A 24,593-nucleotide genomic window follows, 5' to 3' on the forward strand; every position below is an offset into this window, starting at 1 on the left:
TTTTTCATCGTGGCTTTTTCACACAATCATACAAACCAGGTATCAGACCTAAAAAATAAAGAAAATATTTAATAGATAATACATCTGATGAAAGATAAGGACCACAAACACATTCCTCACAGTGAACTAAGTTAACCATACCTCTTTAAATCACATCTAATTCATAGCTTCATTCTTATGATATTTTGACAAATCAACACAAACACATGGACAGACTTAACCTTTTATTTTGTATGAAATAGTGTGACGCACACCTCACGTTAACTAAAACCGAGAGGGCAGCAGAAACAAGGTGAAAAGGAAACAATGGCAGTATTGAAAGTCCAAGGATTGGGTAAAAAAAAAGTTTAAGGGAGTGTACAAGTCTATGAAGAGTGTGACAGTATCTAGGGGCAGGGGGTTAGTGCCGCCATGAGGAGCTCCATCTTGTACACAAAGTTGCGGCCCTCCATCTTGCTCCAGTGGACCTCCTTGCTGGGCCCTCGGAGGTGGCTCCACTTGGGGTCCTGGATGACGTCGCTCTTGGGCAGCTCTTTAGTCTGGCTGCGGGGGAACTGGACCAAAACTTTGCACCCGCTCTCTGGGCCGTTACGCACTGAATGGAAAACAGATACACATATGTTAATACTGGCATACTTGGTGGTAATGTGAGATAATGAGAACATTCAGTATCACTGTCCTGGGATACTGTTATAGATAACAACCCTTCGTAAGTTCTTTGAGGTGAGGTGATGTGATGTGATTTTCTCTCAATGATCCTTCGACTTGTTTCAACCCGTCAGTCTGGTCTCATGTGATTTAAGAGCTGAGACTGGGTGTGGCCTAGTTGCATTAAGCAAGAGCAATGCATGAGTTGCTTCACCTGCTCAGGAAAAAGGAAAAATGTGTAAGCCTTTTTGTTCAAACTGCAATAGGTCTCATCTCTGCTGCTTTGAATTCTGGTCAATTACAGCTAATTGTGACTTACATATATTTGTTTAATTTTCATGCATTTCTTCCCCTGTGACTGTTTAATGACAGCACATTTGAGTTCTGAAAATGACTATCTTGTTGTTTGGTTCAGAGATACCAATATGGAAATCCAATAAAACTGATAAGTCAACATTATTAAGCCATCAAGCTAGTTAGTTAAGCTTGATCTCTGGCAAGTTATCAAAGCTTTACCTGTAAGATGATTTAAACAAATCAGAATATCATTTATTCAGAAAGAGAGGTTAACTTCCTATGTGGATGTTTACAACACTCTTCTCTAGGGCTGCCCCCAATTAGCCGACTAAACGTTAACCGGCCAGAAAACCCTTCACCCTTCATTCAGAGCCGTGCCTGGTCCCTAAGGTAACTGTCAGTCAGGATACAAAGTGTGGGATCTCTCTGAGCGTGTAAAGGGCGACCTCCACAAGGTGACAGGAAAAAAAGTCTCCTCCATATCCTGCCATCAGAGCTTCATTATCCCCGAGTGTTACTTTCTGAGACTGAGGAAAACCAGCAGCAGTGAGTCAGGCAGTAGCCAAGCTTTGTATCAACATATAGACCAGGGGTCTGCAACCTTTTTGACCAAAAGAGCCATTTTGCTCCTTTTTCCCCAAAACATTTTTTGTCTGGAGCCGCAAAACATATTTCATAGCTTGATAGCTAATAAAGTTGTATTTATTGTTATATCAGACAAAAACTACAGTTTTTTTTGCATTTATTAGGCTATTTATTACATTATATAAAACTGTTAACCTCTAATAAGAAACAAAGAACTCCTATAAGGAGAATTACAAATTATACACAGGCTTACTTTAAAATAAATTAAACACAGCACTTGGGGAGTCCTCTGCACATTTGAAGGAAAAAAAAATATTAAAATGTGCCCACTTTGAAATAAATAAAACATATAGCTGCACCCTAAAAATAGTTAAAGGTAGGGTAGGTAAGAATGGACAAACCAGCTCGAGTGCGCTGGAATTTGAAAATACACAACCGGAAAAAATAGGCCTCTTCCTTCAGACTTCCCTCCTCCTCCAACACACACGAACGCGCACATGACCAATGAGGGCACGAGATAAGTTTGTGCACAGACGGAAGGCTGACGGGCAGGTAGGCCATCCAGTTATTTTAGCTGGGCCGGCTAAAATGATTGGTCGTGCTTTTTACAGCGCTACGGCTTCCAGAGATTAATTTTCGTATGTATTTATTGTCAAAGCATTTAATATATTCATTGCTATCGGGACGTTAAGAGCATTCCATGGAATATAACAAAAAGTGTTTTCTGAAATAAATTACATACCCTATTGAATTATGACTGAAGATCGTCAGCTGTCTTCCTCTCCCTTGTTGTTCCTCGATATGTAAAGGCTGTAGCACCGTTGACAACTTCTCTCTACATATCAAACATACCGGTAAACCAGCATCGTTTGCTGTGAAAGCATATAACTCTGTCCAGGCAGAATTAAATCCTGTTTTCCTCCGGTACTTTTCTTTGATTTATCCATAGTTCGCTCATCGAGCCGGGGGTCCCCGCGCGAGCGCCTCCAAGAAAAGGCGCTCGCGCGGGACCGTAGCAGGATGTGACGCATATTTTAGTTGACCTAATTAAAACCGTTTTGTTTTTTATTTATGTGTCACGGTATCACCTCAAAATACGAAACATTTTCAACCATGCAACAAAATAAAAATAGTCCTACAAATACTTTTATTTCCTTCTTATTTTTGTCTAAGCTCAAGGGAGCCAGAGCCGAGGGCTTAAAGGGCCGCGGGTTGCCGACCCCTGATATAGACCTATAATATATAATCATTATGACCTCAGAAACCAATAAATTAAGTCTTTCATTTCATGATGAGGGCGTAATGTGCGGAGGTATTTTTGGAGTAAATGCTCAGTGTGTGTCCTCGCTGCTTGTTCCGACATATTAAGAATCCTTAACGGAGCTTCTGCCGTTTATCCCGCTAAGGTTCATTACTACAGTTTTATTTTATATTTTATGAGAAGCACAACGTACCATGCCTTTGAAACTGAGACCATTTTTGGAGACAAAATGTATAAATAATATCAATAATCATAATATAAATGCGATGATTAGTCGACTAATCGCCTTAATCGCCGACAATTGGTTAACTAGAAACATTTTTAGTCGGGGGCAGCGCTACTTGTCTCACCTGAGATGGCGTACTCTCCGTTGGGAGAGGCGACGGTGACAGCCGAGGCGTTCCCGATGCTCTCCACCGGGCCCAGGCCCACGTGGTTACTGAAGCTGAGGACCTGCCAGCCCATCACTTTGGCCAGCTGCTGCACTGCATGCACCTGATGCTGAGACATCTGGGGACAACGACATTACTGCTGCATTCATGTGTGTGTAGCATTCTGCTCTAGATATTTAAGGTTGTGCTCCTTTTCATTCTTTTATACACTATATAGCGCTGTTGTCCTGGGAGAACTCAATTATACAATATCTCTAAAAGTCAAACAGCCCTATTTAGAGCTTTGTAATGATGTATTTATCAGCTAATCCAAGAGGCTTTTTAAATAGTGTATTTAGCTATAGATAATTAAGGGGATAATTTACAAAAAAGAAATAAAGACTTTCAAGTTGAAAATCACCATATTTTCTGATATAAGGTTTCCACTGGTCATGCTTTCTGAAAAGTAACTAAAGCTGTCAGATAAATGTAGTGGAGTAAAGAGTACAATATTTCCCTCTGAGGTGTGGAGAAGATATATAAGCTTGCATAAAACACGTAGCTACTGTACCTTGAATTTATCCTAAACGAATTTTCAACACGCTGTGAATCATTAGAATGGGATGTATATTGAAATAAACACATATACAAATGTTTAACTTCCGCCCATGTTGCCAGATCTGTCGCTCGAACAAAATCGAGCCAGATGACCTGAAAACCGACTTTAGCAAAGGAGTGGGAGGCTCTGTGCTCCAGCAAAATAGACGGAAGTTAAACATTTCTCATTTACTTATGTACTATGCACTGGAGTAGTTACAGTTACATTCCACAACTGGTTATTACTAGTACCAGGTAACAATCAGACTATGTGTACCTCAGGGTCCACACACACAGACACACCTGTGAGAGCAGGAAGTCTTGCAGCTCCTGCTCCTGGTGCGACAGAGTGACCACCCGTCCATCTCTGTGCACCACCCTGATCTGCTCCACACCAATGTTCAGCTGCAGCTGGATGGACCTAAACACACAGACAAGTGTTTAAGTTATGATTTGAGCATTATGTCAGTGCATAAAAGGCATTTAATAGGCTTTATATTCTATGACAGCCACAGTAAATACCTACTTCACACCCATGAATTCAAAATAACAGCTTTCCATCAACAAATTAAGTTTTAAGTATAAGTGATTAACTTCTTTGTGGAAAAAAGGGAAATGAATGGTTATTATATCGGTTTAAAAACATCCATGATAGGCATCCCCAAAATAAATTGGTTCCTAAAAAGGAGACAACTTTTGGGATGACGTTAGGGGTGGGCGATATGATGATATATATCGTCGAGACGATATTAGGTCCCCACGATATGCCTTTTCAGAGATATCATATCTATCGTGATACAGAGAGTCACTCAGTCATAGAATGTGAGTGCTGCGAGTGCACCAGGGTAGGATTTTCACGTCGGCCACGTCTGGCCGTGAAGCCCCGAAAATAATTGTACGTCCTACGGCCACCATGGCCTGTGTGCCCCTGATACTGTTAAAATCTCGAAGTTTCTTTAAAAGCGTCAGAACAGTGGTTTCTGAACTGCATTATGCTGCGTTCACAACGGACGTGATGCGAATATTCTCATCGCTCTAATTGCTGGAGTTTCACCGCGGCTGTGAGCTGTGTTTACTCCCGTCATTCAAACAGGACGCGCTGGAGAGGGGGCGGGGCTTATATCCATGTAAATACTGTGGTGGAAACCAACTGCGAAAAAATTTACCTATTTTACCGTGATTTAATTGTAATACACGTTTCAAAATGATGCCGAAGTAACTAAATACTGATAACGGTTAGTAAAAACCAAGCTGTCTAGTCAGGATTCAGACAGTATTGCACTTCATTTATTGTCTTAGTTGATTCTGTTGGCTTATATTTTATTTTATCAATAAGGTATTTATATTGTTTTTCCCTTTTGAAACAGATGTTCAGTTATGCTAAAGTCTTTGATTGCACTTCAAGTCTAAAGTTTACATTTTAATTGTTTGGCACTGACTTTTCCTCATTGATGTTTTACTTAGTTATGTTTTATTCTTCTTTCATGTTTATTGATGTTACATCACTGCTAGTGCTACCTAAAACAGAAAGTGAATTTTTATACTGAGAAACAGTGCCTTGAATATTTTTATTTTATTTAGCAAGAGAGTGCACTTTACTTGGTGAAGAAACCAGTGTTAACATTTGTTGTGTAGGGTGTAGGCCTACCTACTTGAACAGAGGAAGCCATATCAAAATTCCTGTTGAATTGTTCATTCAGGGATTCATTGCAGAATTAAAACCAGCTTGAAATGGTATTTTGGTCTGTTACTCCTTTTTGTTTTAGTTTGTGTTACCTTGTAGGTGGTTGTACTGTTAAGTAACTTGAAAAATAACCGACATGAAAAAATATCATGATATTATATTTTTCAATATCGCGCACCCCTAGATCACACACACACACACACACACACACACACACACACACACACACACACACACACACACACACACACACACACACACACACACACACACACACACACACACACACACACACACACACACACACACACACACACACACACACACACACACACACACACACACACACACACACACACACACACACACACACACACACACACACACACACACACACACACACACACACACACACACACACAGCTCTGGTTCTTCCTCTATCCTTCCTTCCTCTCCTCCACTTACTTGCAGATCTGCTCGTAGCCCTGAGAGGTGATGAGCACCTTGACACTGGACTCGTACACATCGTTGATGTTGGACCAGTGAGCCTGGATCTGGGGGTCTTCTATGCGGCTGGCCAGGCTGTCAATGGTCCGTGCCGTCCTGGTGGTCATAAACGTTTACACTTAATTATGAAGAACAATAAACCTTACACAGGACGTCACTCAGCATAAACAAATCAAAACTTCTTTGCTTGTAAATATGAGCGAAGACAAAGTGCACCATCTACTGGCCAAACGTGAAAATGCAGTAAGGGGAATCTTGGGGAGTTTCATAAATGGACGAAACAATGTGTGCTTACTACAACTGCAACTGATCCAAATATCAATCATTTTGCATAACTTCCAATGATTTCCATTGCAAAACATGTTACTAATACTTTCATCCCCTAATGTTACGGTAGCATGTAACTGCCACTGAAAATTGTGGTGGCTCTGCTAATTTTTTATTTATATTTATATATATATATATATATATATATATATATATATATATATATATATATATATATATATATATATATATATATATATATATATATATATATATATATATATATATATACATATATACATATACATATATATACACACACACACACACAGTGGGGCAAAAAACTATTTAGTCAGCCACCAATTGTGCAAGTTCTCCCACTTAAAAACAAGAGAGAGGCCTGTAATTTTCATCCTAGGTATACCTCAACTATGAGAGACAGAATGAGAACAAAAAAGTCCAGAACATCACATTGTCTGATTTTTAAAGACTTTATTTGCAAATTATGGTGGAAAATAAGTAATTGGTCAATAACAAAAGTTCATCTCAATACTTTGTTATATACCCTTTGTTGGCAATGACAGAGGTCAAACGTTTTCTGTAAGTCTTCACAAGGTTTTCACACACTGTTGCTGGTATTTTGGCCGATTCCTCCATGCAGATCTCCTCTAGAGTAGTGATGTTTTGGGGCTGTTGCTGGGCAACACGGACTTTCAACTCCCTCCAAAGATTTTCTATGGGGTTGAGATCTGGAGACTGGCGAGGCCACTCCAGGACCTTGAAATGCTTCTTACGAAGCCACTCCTTCGTTGCCCGGGCGGTGTGTTTGGGATCATTGTCATGCTGAAAGACCCAGCCACGTTTCATCTTCAATGCCCTTGCTGATGGAAGGAGGTTGTCACTCAAAATCTCACGATACATGGCCCCATTCGTTCTCTCCTTTACATGGATCAGTCGTTCTGGTCCCTTTGCAGAAAAACAGCCACAAAGCATGATGTTTCCACCCCCATGTTTCACAGTAGGTATGGTGTTCTTTGGATGCAATTCAGCTTTCTTTCTATTTTGGTTTCATCTGACCATATGACATTCTCCCAATCCTCTTCTGGATCATCTAAATGCTCTCTAGCAAACTTCAGACGGGCCTGGACATGTACTGGCTTAAGCAGGGGGACACGTCTGGCACTGCAGGATTTGAGTCCCTGGCGGCGTAGTGTGTTACTGATGGTAGCCTTTGTTACTTTGGTCCCAGCTCTCTGCAGGTCATTGACTAGGTCCCCCCCGTGTGGTTCTGGGATTTTTGCTCACCGTTCTTGTGATCATTTTGACCCCACGGGGTGAGATCTTGCGTGGAGCCCCAGATCGAGGGAGATTATCAGTGAACTTGTATGTCTTCCATTTTTTAATAATTGCTCCCACAGTCTAGTTCTTCAAACCAAGCTGCTTATCTATTGCAGATTCAGTCTTCCCAGTCTGGTGCAGGTCTACAATTTTATTTCTGGTGTTCTTTGACAGCTCTTTGGTCTTGGCCATAGTGGAGTTTGGAGTGTGACTGTTTGAGGTTGTGGACAGGTTCCATTAATACAGTTAACAAGTGGAGGACAGAGGAGGCTCTTAAAGAAGAAGTTACAGGTCTGTGAGAGCCAGAAATCTTGTTTGTTTGTAGGTGACCAAATACTTATTTTCCACCATAATTTGCAAATAAAGTCTTTAAAAATCAGACGATGTGATTTTCTGGATTTTTTTTTCTCATTTTGTCTCTCATAGTTGAGGTATACTTAGGATGAAAATTACAGGCCTCTCATCTTTTTAAGTGGAAGAACTTGCACAGTTGGTGGCTGACTAAATACTTTTTTGCCCCACTGTATATATAAACACACACACTATATATATATATATATATATATATATATATATATATATATATATATATATATATATATGTCATTGTCTCAATTTTAAGTACATTTGAATTTTCCTTTCTTTGAAATGTTGTTTTGGTTTTTTTGCACGGATGGTGAACTTCTGTAACTAAAGTTCTGCAATTGTAAATTATGCATAATTTCTTTGAAAAAAAAAAGAAAATAGCAGATGGTAAGATTAAAGCTACCTGCTACGTAGGAAGATGTGTTTGGCCTGTTTAATGATCTTCTCCAGAAGGCCCTCGTTCTGCTGCAGGTTGGAGATCTCAGCTTTGTCGTAGGCCATGGGCCCCGCGAGGCGCATGCGTTTGTGGCCAAAGGGGGCACTAGCAGGATGAGGCATCACCACAGAGCTCAGCTGCTGCTTGTGGAACTGTAGAAGAGGAAACGTTTGGTTCAAATGTAACCATTGTAAATGAAGTAGAAGACTTCTGCTCATGGGAGTTTTCTAGATATATTTAGGGCGGTATTTTAGACATTAGATATGGGCTTGCAGATTGTTCCGGAAATTAAAACTGAAATTAAACTGTTGACTAGGTTCGCTCACAGTTTACCTTTGTGAACTAAAAAAATGATCTGTCCACGATACGTTATCATTCTCTCTGGTGGTCAAAGTACAGAGTGGTCAAATTGTTTCAAAATATATTTGGAAATGTTGGTGACTCAATGTCTTGCTATTTATCGACTAACAAAAGTGTAGCATCAATGTGTGATAAGAAAACAGCTTTACATGCAGAGGAACAGCAGTGTTTCACCTCTCTCATCATCTGATGCAGATTGTGTTCCAGTACGTAAAGGTGGTCGTCTGGTTTGGGTTTCTCTGGAGACGCTCGATGGTTCTTCTTCTCTCCTGTGGAGTGGCAGAGTGAGATGGACAGCTGCAGTCCTATAAAAGGAACAAACAGTATATTGTTTTATGCCTCTGTTCAGAGAGGAAAAAGGGATACTCCAGAGATACACTTGACCAAAGGTTTTTCTGTCTTTTGTCCTTTTTTAAAATATGGTCCAAATAGAGTGGTGCAGTGACAAGTCCTAAAACCAGGAAGTGAGTTAGCATGTTACCACTACCTGTTCCCTAATCTCAGAGCCAATGGGATTTCTCCATAGGATTTTGGAAAACAGCTCAAAATACGGTCTGTGGTTGACACAAAGTCAAGAGACGGATCACGTTTTGCTCTACGACATTAAATACATCAGCAGTGGTGCTTTCTGAAGAGTTGACGTGTCTGAAAAACGATGGTTGTTACCAAGTGGCTGAATAGGGCTACAGAAGTCGTGGAGGACGTTGTACGTCATTACGCCGAACACGTAAACATGAAAGCAAGTACCTGTCTCCTGCAAAACTGTTCAAACGCATCAAGTTGTCCCATTTTGAATCCGTATGTTTGAATATGGATTTTAAGTTGTGACGTTGAAGCAGCGACCCTGATGTACTCGGCTGTAGTTCCTTTATAGCATAACGTTCGCATTTTGCTTCTGGCGATTAGATTTATGATTAGAAAATTATAAAAGTAGGGTAGACATGTGGATATTATCCGGCTGAACAAAACGTGCATTTATCAAACAGGTTTGGTTTCCACAGACCTTATTTCCAGCTATTTTCCAAAATCCTATGGAGAAATCTCATTGCTTTTTTGCCGAGGGAACCCATACGCAGCTTACTTCCGGGTAAATACGTCATTCTTGCACCACTCTATGTAGAACTATTACAACATAGCACAGGCCTATAGTGATACACGTCAATGTTTTATAGGCAACAAACATTGATGTTCCTGTGAAAACGTCAAACAAAACATGTCATCAGCGTTGTGACCTGGGAAGGGCTGTGAGATGATCTGATTCTTCACAACGATGTGAGGGATCTGGGATTTAATCTGGACGGCTTCTCTGGACAGCTGGGCGAAGATCTCCTTACACAGCAAAACATTCTGAGCCGCCTCGAGCTTCACGTGCCACTGCTGGGTGCCTGGGTGCAGAGGAAAGAGATGGAGAAGAGACGACGACAGGAACAAAGGGTTTAGGTGATGAGGGAAGATGCCAAAGATAAACTAATGGGAACTGAAGAAAAAGAGAGGAGATAACATCCTTTTGATCGTCTAGAGCAGGGGTAGCCAACACGGTGCCTAAAAATAGCTCGCCAAGCAAATCCAAAATGTAAAAAATACACAAAACAAATAAGGAAATGTAATTAAAAGAATCTGCCCTATGCATAAACGAAACCTCAATCATAGCAAACGCTATCTACTTACTACAACTCTATATCTATCTAACACCCCTCCTCCCCCCACAATGAATATCGACCAATCATGTTCTTGCTTGATTTGCGGGACCAGCGTTGCAGTCGGGAAGAAAAGCAATGTGGAGCGGCAGAGGAGTGCGACCTTTCCTTCTGGCAGAATCTACACATCAGCCCCATTGAACAGCCTATCATGCCAGCCTATATAACACATGAGGGGCAGAGCTTTACTCTGTGTGTGTTGCAACTTGCATATGTATTTATTGCACTTGACGCACACACACACATTACATTGCATTTAGCTGACACTTTTATCCAAAGCGACTTACAATAAGTACATTCGACCAGGAAGATACAAACTTGAAAAAAACAGAATCATATAAGTACATCAGGTTTCATAGAGCCAAACATTTCAAGTGCTACTCAACCGGCTGCTCTGTTAGCAGTTCTTTGTTAGGAATTATATCGCTCGTAGTGGAGCGCCGTTTTAGCTACAATAACTACAGAACAATTATACAGAGTAGAATAAATGAAACAGAGAAGTCTATTTAAACAAGAATATAACTTACAGTGATTGCTGAGTCAATAGGTAGTGTCCTCACCGGGTCTAGATGCACACTGAGTTATTCAGATTTTAAAAGCGGTATTTGAGTGATTTTTAGCTGAGGGATTACTAAATCACGCTGTTTGTACTTCACGCAATCAGCAGAGTGTTCCTGCCTATTGTAATGCAGGGTTGAGACGCGTGACCCACTGAGACCTGTGTAACAGGTTGAGTTGAGCAGATCTGGGATTTAAAATCTCTCAAAAGCGCCATTTCAGCTACAATAACTACAGAACAATTATACAGAGTAGAATAAATGAAACAGAGAAGTTTATTTAAGGCGAGACACTACAGGTGAATAGGGTAATTTTTTTAACTTAAAGATATCAGCTAGAAATTTCTCCAGTTAATTACTTACAATAAGGCAATTGTTTTTTGTATTACAAGTTTTCAGAAATAGCATGTTTAAATATGCAAATTAGCCATAATCTCATTAAATATGCGCATATTTTAACACATTTCAGGAATCGAATTTTTTTTATTGGATAAAGCCAGGTTCAAAATTCTTGTTTCATTTTGTTGTCATATTAGAATTGAAGGCTTTTACAGAAGGGATTTTTTATATCTCTTTTTATCACTAAATAAATCAGAAAATACTGTCAACAGCCCTAAAATATCAATTTCCGCCATGTTTTTAGGTATAAAATGTTATATAATTCAGGCTATGAATGATAAATGAACAAACCCTTCTGTAAAAGCCTTCAGAATATGGATAGGAATATAACTGGAAGGTTTGGTGTGTCTACGTGCTACTGAAGTGGAAATTTTGTGCTCAGAGTAGGAGAAAAAACTCATTTTGAGAAAACGACCTTTAAAGATATGTATTGTCAAATTCCATATTTTTTTTATTGGAAGACACTATTTTCAGACACAATATCTAATCTAATACTTACAACAACAACAATATAGAACATATAAAACACAATACAACTGAAAACTGAGTAACACAGTATGTACCTGATGAACAAAACCACAGTAACACACACACACTACGACCACAGTAACACACGCACTGCAGAACTGCCACCCTAGTCCATGCCTGCTCCATAAGTAGGTCCCTCCTGCATCTCCTGCTGATGTCTTTTCACCTTTTTTGCTGTGCTTAGACTCTTGCGCCTATATTTCAAACTAGCAGATGTAATGGCCTCAGCTTTTGAAATTCTCAGCAAATCACTTTGTCTCATTGCGCTGACAGTAACAGCTGTGCTCTGGAGCCACAACTTCTCCATAACAGCCAGCATGGCAGAGGCACCTTCATTAAAGGTGGAGATGGCCATACTTGCAGCTGCCTCAACCCTGCTTTTCCCCACAAAGACCGTTTTTGGACACCGCGCCCATATCACAGAGTTGAGGCACTCATTGGCATTTTGAGTACCTCCATGCTGCATTCTCTGGAGCAGGCTGTCACTTGACATGCGGTGGTACACAGGGATAAGCTTCTCCCCCACCTCTCGCTTTAAAAAGTTTCCAGCATGTTCTTTGTGGCTACCAGGTGTTTCCCCATTATCCTCTGCTTTCCTATACCAACACCAGGAGGGATTGCACCTGGTGTGTAAGGGGCTGTCATCAGTAGACATGCCGTGGAGGAGACCTGCCCATATTTCTCCCTTCATTTTATCGATTGAACCCTGGTTGTTGAGAATTGTCCCCCTGTAATAATTTTGCAAAGTTTTGCATTTCTTTGCAGTCAGCTTCCCTACACCCTTCCCTCCTAACTTTTTCTGTGAACTCATTTTTCTGAGTGCTGTACCCATTCGCTTGTGGGCATGATTAATGCACTCTAATTTCACCACTTCATGCCCAGGGTATGGGTTCAGTGCAACCACCTCCCTAAATGCTGCGCTATCCCCATCTGACAACATCTCTGTGTACCGCACCTGGTGGCGATTCACAGACCTGGCCCACATCCTCTTGGCTGACTCCTGCTCCATTGCCTTGCTTGACCCTGCAAAGTTTCTTGCACAATCACTATGTGTCTGTCGCCAACTGTCATACTCCTCTTCTGTAATCTTTTGCTCTTGCTTGGCATTTCCCTTTAGAGCACAAGCATGGCAATAGGATGATAGGATTTCATAGTCTATCACCAATCCAGTAAGGATGTCAATGCACACACCGATCCCATAATGGGATGTGAAGCCTCGCTTTTGCCATGTGCCATCAAATGACACGCTGATGTTTATAACTGCCTCTGCATCCTCCCTCAGCAACTCTGCAACATCTGGGTCCACATCTGCATAAGCCTGCCTGACCTGCTCCCTTGTCCTGTGAAGTGACTCCAGGCCTCTCTCTATTTCTGCCACTAATAAGAGAAAAAAATAAGTCAACTGAATGTCCTGATAAGTTATACTCTGAATTCAATAGTTCAAGTTTTCTTGGTCTCAATCCTGTTTCTATACCTGTCACTCTCTTGTCATGTCTCTGATAGGTTTTGAGATGAAGTGCAGGAATCCCCAAAACTTTGCTTATTTTCTTCAGAGCTGCATAGCCCAAGCCTAACTCGTGCGCTAAGAGCACCATTCTCACATTCACATCAAAAGCAACATCCTTCCTGGTTTCGTCTTGTAGATGTGTACACACTTTTGCGGTACCCACCATCACACAGACTGCACTCTAAAATTAAGCTGCTACAGAAACCATGGTTTTGCGGATCGATGTTAACTTTGAGCCCTGTCCCTGCGCAATTTGGGCAAATCAACCCACTGAGCAGTTCATTCAGCCGCGCTACATGTATTATCAGCCACTGCTGTGTGGCGCTATCTAAACCCTCCTGCTCTTTGGGTGACAGCTTGCGCATTGACGCACTAAGTGAAGGTTTTTCAGGTTCGGGGTCATTTGTTTTGTCTTCTACCTTGCTACGTGCAAGTGACAATTGTTGTCCTCTTCTCTTTGAACGATTTTTTCGCGGATGTTTCGGCATTTTGAGATTTAAATTTTCAGCGCAAATATAAACCAGGAAGTGTCATGGCGCACCACGTGACGCATCTGAACGAATCACGTTGTCAGAAATTGACACCAGCCAATAAGATTCCGTTCTTTGGTCAGATGACCCCTTTGTACTTTCACGATTGGTTGCTGATACAAAGGAAATGACCATATTTGGATCCGATGAGATTGTGCAGGAGAACCTGAGCTTTCCAACGGTACCTCTCATGACATGGAGCAAACAGCGGTCACGGCACTTTATGTTACGTTAGATTGCTAACTTTTGGTGAATTTAGGAGAAATCTACCGACGGAAATAGACAAACTATAGTAAAATAAACACCTAAATATGTATTTTGTACGTTTTCCTTCCAAAAGCCTGAAAGAAAACATCTTATTGAATCAAAATAGCACAAAATCTCAAAATTGACATGGGCATGAAAAACGATGTTTTTGCCTGCCGTGTCTCGCCTTAAACAAGAATATAACTTACAGTGATTGCTGAGTCAATAGGTAGTGTCCTCACCTGGTCTAGATGCACACTTACGCATGGCGTAATTTCCACTGGGGACAGGGGGGACATGTCCCCCGCACTTTTCGATCATATTCTAAAGATGTTTGGATCATTGAAAAGTATACAGCTCCCTTTCATCTGAGTGTTGAGAGCTGTATCCATAGATTCATTTTGTGCTCAAAGTGCACCGGATTGATGCATTTCACTTCAACATTTAAAAAAAAAAATCCCGGACCCCCCTAGAGGAGGTGAGGTCCACCCCCAAATAAAGCAGGTTCAAATAATTAAATTGAATACATATTATTTTAGTAAACACTGAAAAGGGGTCCCACAGACCCAAACAGCACACAAAGGTTAAAGGTAAGCATATAATAATGTTCAAATGTGCTAAATATATACACAAAAAGAAAAAAGAGAAAAGTAGCCCCCGACTTGTTTTATTTTTTGAAAGTTGCTCTCATCCTAAGAAAGGTTGGAGACCCCTGACCTAGAGGCAGAGACTCAACTAATTTTAAACATGTAACACTTGTAATCATTGAACATCTCTGGTTGGGAATTGAACCGTACCTGCTTTGGTCTTTGGAAGTCTCCTGAACAGGCTGACCGTCCCAAGGTCACCGATATCTGGAGACTGTTTCTGGATGGACACCTGAAGACATAAACAGCACTTTTACAACTACAATTCTGAAACACATGACACGTAAAAAAAAACTAATCCAAAGGGCGGACGGCACAGGACATCCACCAAACCGCTCTGCATAACCAACTCCAATGTCCCCACTTCCCAGCTGCTTCAGGGGAATCCATTCGTTTCCCTGTTTTTTTTCCTCATGCATTTGATACAATAATGCAGAGGTGAGTGAGAAATGTGTTATCAATAACTCCAGATGCTAATCACCGTGTGTTAAGTCAACACAGATGTTTCCTTGTTACCACTCATAGAAAAACATTCAGTTATGGTTTTGATTTGTACCTTGATATAAGCAGATCCCTCTAAATCACTGGGGATCTGCACATCTAGGGGGCAGTAGTCCTCCGGGGTCTTTTTGTCCAGATCAATATCTGTGTTCTTGATCACCTCAAACGTGCCATGGTGAGGAAAAAGGGAACCTGAATGGGTAAGTATTCGACACGTTAGATTGGGATTAGATCAGAAGTTAAAGTGTCCTTATATTACGTTGTAGAAAGCAGTCATGTTGGAACATGTTTTGATCCCAAAGGCTATTTTTAAGGCAATTGCTAAACACATGAGCTCTGTAAAGGAAGGTCCTGAACTAGCATTCATCTATTTGCATCTTACAATTGATTTATTACTACAACAAACAGTATGTCATTTCACTGTACACTATTTCATCTGACATCCTGTTCTTGTTTATCTGATTCTATATACCGGTACATGTGTATAGACTCCTGAATTCACTTGGTCACTTACAACATTCTCTGCATTATTTACATTACTGGATTTATTTGATCTGCATTTCTTGCACATTGGTCTTGCACTATTTCTTTCTACTCTGTTTGTTCGTGCAAACTGTTTCTTCTATTTCTTTTTTGATTTGTTTTTGGTCATATATATATATATATATATATATATATATATAACAGACCCAAAACATACACATATATATATATATATATATATATATATATATATATATATATATATATATATATATATATATATATATATATATATATATATATATATATATATATATATATATATATATATATATATATATAGGCCTACACATATAAAGTGGGGCAAAAAAGTATTTAGTCAGCCACCAATGGTGCAAGTTCTCCCACTTAAAAAGATGAGAGGCCTGTAATTTTCATCCTAGGTATACCTCAACTATGAGAGACAAAATGAGAAAAAGATTTTTTTTTAAAAATCCAGAAAATCACATTGTCTGATTTTTAAAGAATTTATTTGCAAATTATGGTGGAAAATAAGTATTTGGTCACCTACAAAGAAAAAAGATTTCTGGCTCTCACAGACCTGTAACTTCTTCTTTAAGAGCCTCCTCTGTCCTCCACTTGTTATCTGTATTAATGGCACCTGTCCACAACCTCAAACAGTCACACTCCAAACTCCACTATGGCCAAGACCAAAGAGCTGTCAAAGGACACCAGAAACAAAATTGTAGACCTGCACCAGGCTGGGAAGACTGAATCTGCAATAGGTAAGCAGCTTGGTGTGAAGAAATCAACTGTGGGAGCAATTATTAGAAAATGGAAGACATACAAGTTCACTGATAATCTCCCTCGATCTGGGGCTCCACGCAAGATCTCACCCCGTGGGGTCAAAATGATCACAAGAACGGTGAGCAAAAATCCCTGAACCACACGGGGGGACCTAGTCAATGACCTGCAGAGAGCTGGGACCAAAGTAACAAAGGCTACCATCAGTAAAACACTACGCCGCCAGGGACACAAATCCTACAGTGCCAGACGTGTCCCCCTGCTTAAGCCAGTACATGTCCAGGCCCGTCTGAAGTTTGCTAGAGAGGATTTAGATCAGTGGTCACCAACCAGTCGATCGCGAGTGTGGTGCGGGTAGATCGCGGACCGTTAACAAAAAAAGTAAAAAAATAAAGAAAAAATAAAATTAAAATAATAATGTTTGAAAAATATGTTTTTAGATGTAAACATATCATCCACCACCCCGTTAGCAGGTGCCACTTGATTGTTGTATATTTGAGACACCTCAATAATATAATACATTAACCGTGCTTTATCCGAACCTCATCACGACACAAGAGAAGACGGCAGGACTGCAATTTCCCGTGTTCAGTGAATGCAACAGAGGCAAGTCACCAGATGGAAATACACGTGTGCTTGTGTCATTCAAGCTCAGAGCTCTCTCTGTGTGTGTGTGTGTGTGTGTGTGTGTGTGTGTGTGTGTGTGTGTGTGTGTGTGTGTGTGTGTGTGTGTGTGTGTGTGTGTGTGTGTGTGTGTGTGTGTGTGTGTGTGTGTGTGTGTGTGTGTGTGTGTGTGTGTGTGTGTGTGTGTGTGTGTGTGTGTGTGTGTGTGTGTGTGTCAATAGCGCATTTAGTGTGATGGAGAGAGAGGGACCGGTGCTAGCGGGGACCGTGATGTTAGCATCTGGTTAGCTAGCTGATAAATAAATAAAAGAAAAACAGGTATGAAATACTATATGGCAGTAAAACAAGAATACAGTTTAAAAGGGGAGTGATTTGTAAAATATCCATAAAGAAAAAGAAAATCTGTTTACAGTTCTGTTTCATATGGGTGCTGAGAGATGAATCCATAGATCTCTTCATTTTGCTCTCAAAGTGCACCAGATTGATGCTTTCATCTTCAATATTTAAAAAAAAATCTTCCCGGGGGAGCATCCCCCCGGACCCCCCTAGAGGAGGTGAGGACCCCCCTAGAGGAGGTGAGGTCCGCCCCCCACTCGCACATAGCACTTTACCCCTGCCTATATGCTGTGGGCTGATTATGGAGCCTTCATTGTAACAGTAATTCAGATGCAATTAGCCTATATAAAAGGCCTCAAATTGGAAGCACTGTCTGGGCCGTCTTTTTCACTCAATTCTGCAATAGGTAGATCTCGGCTTTCACCTAGGCCGAGGTTGGTGATCTTGGGCTTAAAAAGGTTGGTGACCACTGATTTAGATGATACAGAAGAGGATTGGGAGAATGTCATATGGTCAGATGAAACCAAAATATAACTTTTTGGTAAAAACTCAACTAGACGTGTTTGGAGGAGAAAGAATGCTGAGTTGCATCCAAAGAACACCATACCTACTGTGAAACATGGGGGTGGAAACATCATGCTTTGGGGCTGTTTTTCTGCAAAGGGACCAGGACGACTGATCCGTGTAAAGGAAAGAATGAATGGGGCCATGTATCGTGAGATTTTGAGTGACAACCTCCTTCCATCAGCAAGGGCATTGAAGATGAAACGTGGCTGGGTCTTTCAGCATGACAATGATCCCAAACACACCGCCCGGGCAACGAAGGAGTGGCTTCGTAAGAAGCATTTCAAGGTCCTGGAGTGGCCTCGCCAGTCTCCAGATCTCAACCCCATAGAAAATCTTTGGAGGGAGTTGAAAGTCCGTGTTGCCCAGCGGCAGCCCCAAAACATCACTGCTCTAGAGGAGATCTGCATGGAGGAATGGGCCAAAATACCAGCAACAGTGTGTGAAAACCTTGTGAAGACTTACAGAAAACGTTTGACCTCTGTCATTGCCAACAAAGGGTATATAACAAAGTATTGAGATGAACTTTTGTTATTGACCAAATACTTATTTTCCACCATAATTTGCAAATAAAGTCTTTAAAAATCAGACAATGTGATGTTCTGGATTTCTTTTTCTCATTTTGTCTCTCATAGTTGAGGTATACCTAGGTTGAAAATTACAGGCCTCTCATCTTTTTAAGTGGGAAAACTTGCACAATTGGTGGCTGACTAAATACTTTTTTGCCCCACTGTATGAACTGCAGTGTGTGGCACTTCCGTATTGGCGCCCCGGCTCTTATATATTATTATCATTATTATATAAGATTATTATATATATATATATATATATATATATATATATATATATATATATATATATATATATATATATATATATATATATATATATATATATATACACATATATATATTAGGGCTGTCAAACGATTACAATTTTAATCAGATTAATCACATCTTAAAAATGAATTAATCATGATTAATCACCATTCGAACTATGTCCAAAATATGCCATTTCTTTATGTATATTGTTGTGGGAATGGAAAGATAAATGAAAGAAGGCGGATATATCCACTTAACATACAGTATGTATGTTTATTATAACATTGTTCTGTGTGTCAAAATGAAAGACAGCCCACACACCTATCAATCATCAAACTGTGGGGTCTTATTTCATTACGTGTTGATTTCTATCAACACGTAATGTTGTATCGATGTATATAGAGATGTACAACAGCAAAAATATTCTCCGTCAGGACTTCCTGCAACAACACCACGCCGTTATCTTGATTCTGATTGGTCAGAAGACATTATCAAAGATGTTCTATTGAGAAGATGATCACTACGTGACAAAAGTTTTCAAAACCGTTTCTAGTCTTCGGTATTTCCAGACAAGTGGCTACTGAAATCTATCTTACTAACTGATGTCTGTGCAATTTACTCGGCACGCGTTGGCGGACTTTATTTTGCTTACTTAAACATCATTTTTCATGGTGGGGCTAAGGTTGGGCTAAGCCATTCCTTGGTATGGCTGTAGCCTACCCCAGCGCTGCCACTGGTGGGATGTATGGGGCGGGCCATTCTGCACATGTGTTAAATATTTTAACGCAATTAATTCAAAAATTAATTACCGCCGTTAACGCAATAATTTTGACAGCATTAATATATATATATATATATATATATATATATATATATATATATATATATATATATATTGCATTGTTGGAGGAGCCAGGGACTTCAGATAAGAGATCTACACTGTAGCTACTGTGCATCTGACAATAAAGCCTTTGAGTCTTTGAAGGAGCCCTTAGAGGTCTCTCTTGGAGGCGTTCTCACCTGCGCTACGGTAGCTCAGGTCTCCAAGGATCTTGTCTCCCACTTTGCGTAGTTTCCACTGGGAGCGGAGGCGCAGCAGCTCAGAGTTGAAGTCCCTCTGCCTTCTGTTCTCCTGGTTCTCTGCTACTGACTTGCTGAGCTTCTCTGCTCCCTTCAGGAGTAGCTGCGCGGCCGTGCCCAATAACTTCTTTTTACTGATCAGCTGGAACACCTGGGGGGTCTGCACAAAGCAAGGAAAGCTGTTGTGCATTGGAAGTCATTATGGAGAAAATAAACCTGTTTTCTCTTCACTATAATGCTTTTATCAATCTACATTGTTTTGGTGTGAAACTAGATGGAACAAAAAAACAAACATATGAACAGTCAACAGTCAACGAGTGAACACGCACTTCATGTCCATGAGTAGATGCACGCTTCATTCTGCATAGTGATACAATTGGTGGATACATACATATGAGAAGCAAACGAGCAATGTCTATGATCAGAAATCGTGACTTGATTACTTCAGATAGTCAAAAGAACCCATTGTGAGCGGAATTATGTAGGACCGTTTTTTCCAACAAAACTACGTCCACCATACACTGTGCAAGTGAGTCCATTTCCAATTGAATGGAAAGAAAGCAATATCTAGATTGATAAAAAGCACTTCATGTGAATATATATACTTTTGAATTTGGGGTGAACTGCCCCTTTAAATGATATTCTCCTGTTGACCTTGTTAGCTGCTGGGTCCTGAGACACTGGGTCTAAAGCCATGTACTTCTTCTCTTTCACCACGCTGAGCACGTCGTGCAGCACACACATCTCCGTCAGGGCGCTGCGCAGGTTGTTACGCACCGAGTCCCAGGGCCAGAGAGACGGCTGGAACTTCACTGTGCCTGTGGGAGGAAAACACAAATCCACTTTTCATCTAAGAAAAACACCATGGTTGCGTTCCAATAGTCCATTTAGCTTAGGAACCTTCCTAACCAAGTGAAATGACCCGGAAGTACGTCAGTGGCAGCCATGTTAAGTGCTGTTCCAATTTAAGTGCTGCTGTTCCCGTCATTGGGACGGGTGGCGCAGTGGTCTGTGCGTTTGATCATCAGTTCAAGGGGGTGTTGGGGAACTCCAGTTCGAAACCCGCTCCCGCCCCACTGCGTCAGGCCGTTGTGTCCTTGGGCAAGACACTTCACCCGAATTTGCTCCTGTGGGTATTGTCCACAGTACATGTATAATATCAATGTGTACTTGTAAAAGCGCCTCAATGACTTTGAGGTTTGAGGATGGGCGGTGTGGCGCAGTGCATTGATCAAGGGGGTGAAACCTGCCGCCGCTGCGTCTGTAAAGCCGTTGTGTCCTTGGGCAAGACACTTCACCTGAACTTGCTCCTGTGGGTATTGTCCACAGTAGATGACCATTACATGTATGTATGATCTGTATATGTAATGTGTATTTGTAAAGCGGTTTGAGTCATTGATAAAGCGCTATAATAAATATAAGGATTATTATTATTATTCTCTAAATGAAAGGAAAGGAGGTTTCAAACTTCCTTTATAACCTCCTTTAGCTTAGGAACCACTGGACCTCCCTCACCGAAAGGAGAGGAGAAAATGCTGCCCCACAATGCATTGCAGCCGCAGCATTTGCTGTCACTCAACAGTCGGCCGTTCACGGAAACAACCGATTATGACCGAGAAATGATATCATGAAAGTCACGGTGCTTATTAAGCTTTTTTAAAACGTATGTGGTATGTTGCCAAAGTGCTTTGTTCTGAACGTTCATCAGTATTATAATCAAAAAGAGAAATATGAACGTTAGTTTTTACTGAAATGATCAAATAAAGTCAACATTTCACACTCTTTACTGAGCTGTGTGGGGTTTGTTCAACTTTTAAAAGATGTTTGAATGGTGATAGATGTTAAGGACTAACATTTATAATAAATACATTTGTATTGATTTTAAGATATTTTCATAGTTCATACAATCATAGGTATTGGGATCATTTGTATTAATGTGGACTGGAGGGAGAGGGTGACGAGCACACGTTTCACTTTCAATTCCAACTTTGGTCATGAAGAATATGTTTCTCTGTTGTCCACGTTCATGAAGCATAACACAACAGCATCAGAGCACGGTGCAGAGTCTCTAGATGAGTTTACAGTAGTCCCTCGTTCTTATTAAACATCCATCTAGTCCGTTGTATAGAAAACTGTAGTTTCCCCACAGTAGCAGACGCACAAAATGACGCCCGCTTGCGCATCATAAACACTTCGGATAGTGAAAGTGCATTCGGATTCTCTAAAGCACCACAGTCTCTTCTCCTAAGTCCTTTTGAATTCTCCTATCCACTATCTCTGAATCCCGTGACGTTTCACTCAGAGGTCAAGGAATAGGAGATAGGGTTAGAATTTAGGAGCTGATTTTTGGATTATCGGAACGCAACTCATGTGACTGAAGTATTGCTAACTGATAACAGGACAGTGCTGCAGAGAGTGGTGTCAGTCATTTATTTAAGTATTTTCATTATAAATTGTAAAATGTTCCAACTGGATTTTGACGTGAAAATCCTTCACCTTCTGTTTTTTAACATACCACCTTAAAGATCAGTGACAATGCAGCGGAAAATGTGAGGAAACCTTATTATGGAAATCTCATATTTTCCTCTAAAATGTATAGAATTCCCTGATACGGCCTGGTGTACCCTTTATTCAAACCAAAGGGGTTGATTTTGATCTGAAGTACATTTCAACAGAGTGTAACAGTGATGATCAATCTTGGCTGTGACACAGCAGCTCTGCTTTCTCTGAGTATACGTTACCTTCCTCTTCCTCGGTCTCCTGCTTGTTCCACTCGCTGTCCCCGGGTTCACCTTCGACCTCATCCTCCTCTGAGTCAGATCCCTGGCTGAAGTCTATTCTTTGTGCCAACTTCGCCAGGTTCTGGGACATGGAGAGAGGAGGGACGTATGTTTCTGTTCCATCGAGGGCCACTTCCTGCACCTGCTTCTCACAGGTAGACTCGATGCTGACCCTCACTGCTGGACCCCCTGACATGATGACTGGCTGATAAGAGGGAGACAAGCAGAGACACTCAATCATCAACTGTCAAAGATACTGTAGAGAACAGGACATGTAGAACATTCAGCGGAGTGGATCCCTGCATTTGACATCTTCTAAAGCCAGTCTGAAAAAGAGTAGACACTTCATAAATGTTTACTAGTATGGCTTTTAATACTTGATGGTTTATTTGTCCGAGTGGTGAAATGTAACTAAGTACATTTACTCAAGTACTCTTAATTACACATTTTAAGTACGTGTGCTTAACTTGAATATTCTACTTTTTACTGCACTACTTTTGTCTGTAAGGATTGTAAGGTTCGATTGCAGTAGGACATTATGCTGCATGTTCACAGTTCTGTTTACTTACCATGGTTATTTCTAAATAACCAGATAGCTGTATAAATAACTTACCGATTATTACTCTCCAACAGCATTTGATTGTGTATTGCTGCTTCTAGCTAGCAAACCTTGCTAGCGTTAGCCACTTGCTAATCTCAATGGACAAATGGAAGAACCAGAGTTCAAAAGAAGTGAAAGAACGACAACATTATTCGTGTAATTCTTACCTCTAGTATGCACTGAAGTACATAAAGGTGTTTCAATAGAGTGGAATAGTGTTTCCAGCAGCGAAGTGAAAGGTTTACTCTTCGCTCTCCACACAGAACCGATGGCACTCTGTTGCCCCCTGACGTTACTCATTGGTTATTTCAACTTCTTTTGTTTTTATGGAGGGATACAAACCGAAGTTTAAAGCTGCATGCCGCCACCTACTGTACCGGAGTGTGTAACTTCAAGACCATTTATTTATTTATTAAAATAAAATAAGATGAACATGTATTAATCCAGGAGTTCTTTACCTTTATTAATCCAGGAGTTATTTACCTTTATTAATCCAGGGGTTCCAGAATTCAGGAGTTTAATTAGTGAGTTCAAAAAGCAGGACGAACTAGAAAATGCATTTCCTGGAGAAAAAGCGTGCGAATGCAGTAAACTGTGAACTTTTGTTGCTGAATTTAGCTGAAAATGCAGAAAAAGCTGAATATTTTATTAGCTGAATGGTAGCTTACGTAGCTAAAAGCTATAAGTAAGTGTCTTGCTGAATTTAGCGGAGAAATGCAGAAAAGTGAAATGATTTGAATCAAAATTGTTACAGCTCAAATGCATTGCAATGACTTTGTTGGAAACTTGAAAGTGAAATGTTAAACTGAAAGAGTAGGAAAAATAGTGAAGAAGCTTAATATTTAAAAGAAAAGTTAAAAAAAAGGTATAAACAACATGTATAACCTCAATGTCCTGAAATAGCTGAATAATTTAATAGTTGGTAATGGTTTATTTAGCTGAAAGTAGGCTGAAGGAGTTAAATATCAGATGTAAGTAGTAGTGAATTAATGTGTATTAAGAAGAGAAAAGAAAGTAAAAACGCTTCGAAAAGCAGCAGAATATTTAAACTGCAAACTTTTGAACTAAAACCATACGTCACCAATAATGTATAAAATATGTGGAACGTGTGTCCCTGTCTCACTGTGTGTCCCTGTCTCTCTCACTGTCTGTCTGTCTGTCTGTCTGTCTG

At 40.4% G+C, this 24,593-nt stretch overlaps 1 protein-coding gene across 1 annotated transcript; it reads right to left on the reverse strand.

Moving 5' to 3' along the window:
- Positions 1–211: 211 nt before the first annotated feature.
- med17 (mediator complex subunit 17) lies at positions 212–23,747 on the reverse strand. The gene is made up of 13 exons (XM_079676095.1): positions 23,590–23,747; positions 22,783–23,026; positions 20,696–20,859; positions 19,982–20,201; positions 15,385–15,521; positions 14,979–15,060; positions 9,950–10,102; positions 8,892–9,022; positions 8,325–8,509; positions 5,909–6,046; positions 4,063–4,180; positions 3,142–3,301; positions 212–595 (listed from the first exon to the last, which is right to left on the reverse strand). Exons 2-13 carry the CDS (start codon positions 23,015–23,017, stop codon positions 387–389), a joined length of 1,932 nt encoding a protein of 643 aa, XP_079532221.1. The 5' UTR covers positions 23,018–23,026; positions 23,590–23,747; the 3' UTR covers positions 212–386.
- Positions 23,748–24,593: the final 846 nt, after the last annotated feature.

This window comes from Notothenia rossii, assembly GCF_949606895.1.
Source record: "Notothenia rossii genome assembly, chromosome: 4".
NCBI lineage: Eukaryota > Metazoa > Chordata > Actinopteri > Perciformes > Nototheniidae > Notothenia > Notothenia rossii.

Coding starts and splice junctions, on each gene's coding strand:
- med17 (XM_079676095.1), bottom strand. CDS start 23,017: ATGTCAGGGGGTCCAGCAGTGAGGGTCAGCATCGAGTCTACCTGTGAG. Junction 8,510..8,891: donor TGCATCAGATGATGAGAGAG/GTGAAACACTGC, acceptor CCTCTTCTACAG/TTCCACAAGCAGCAGCTGAG. Junction 596..3,141: donor CGGAGAGTACGCCATCTCAG/GTGAGACAAGTA, acceptor TTTTCCATTCAG/TGCGTAACGGCCCAGAGAGC.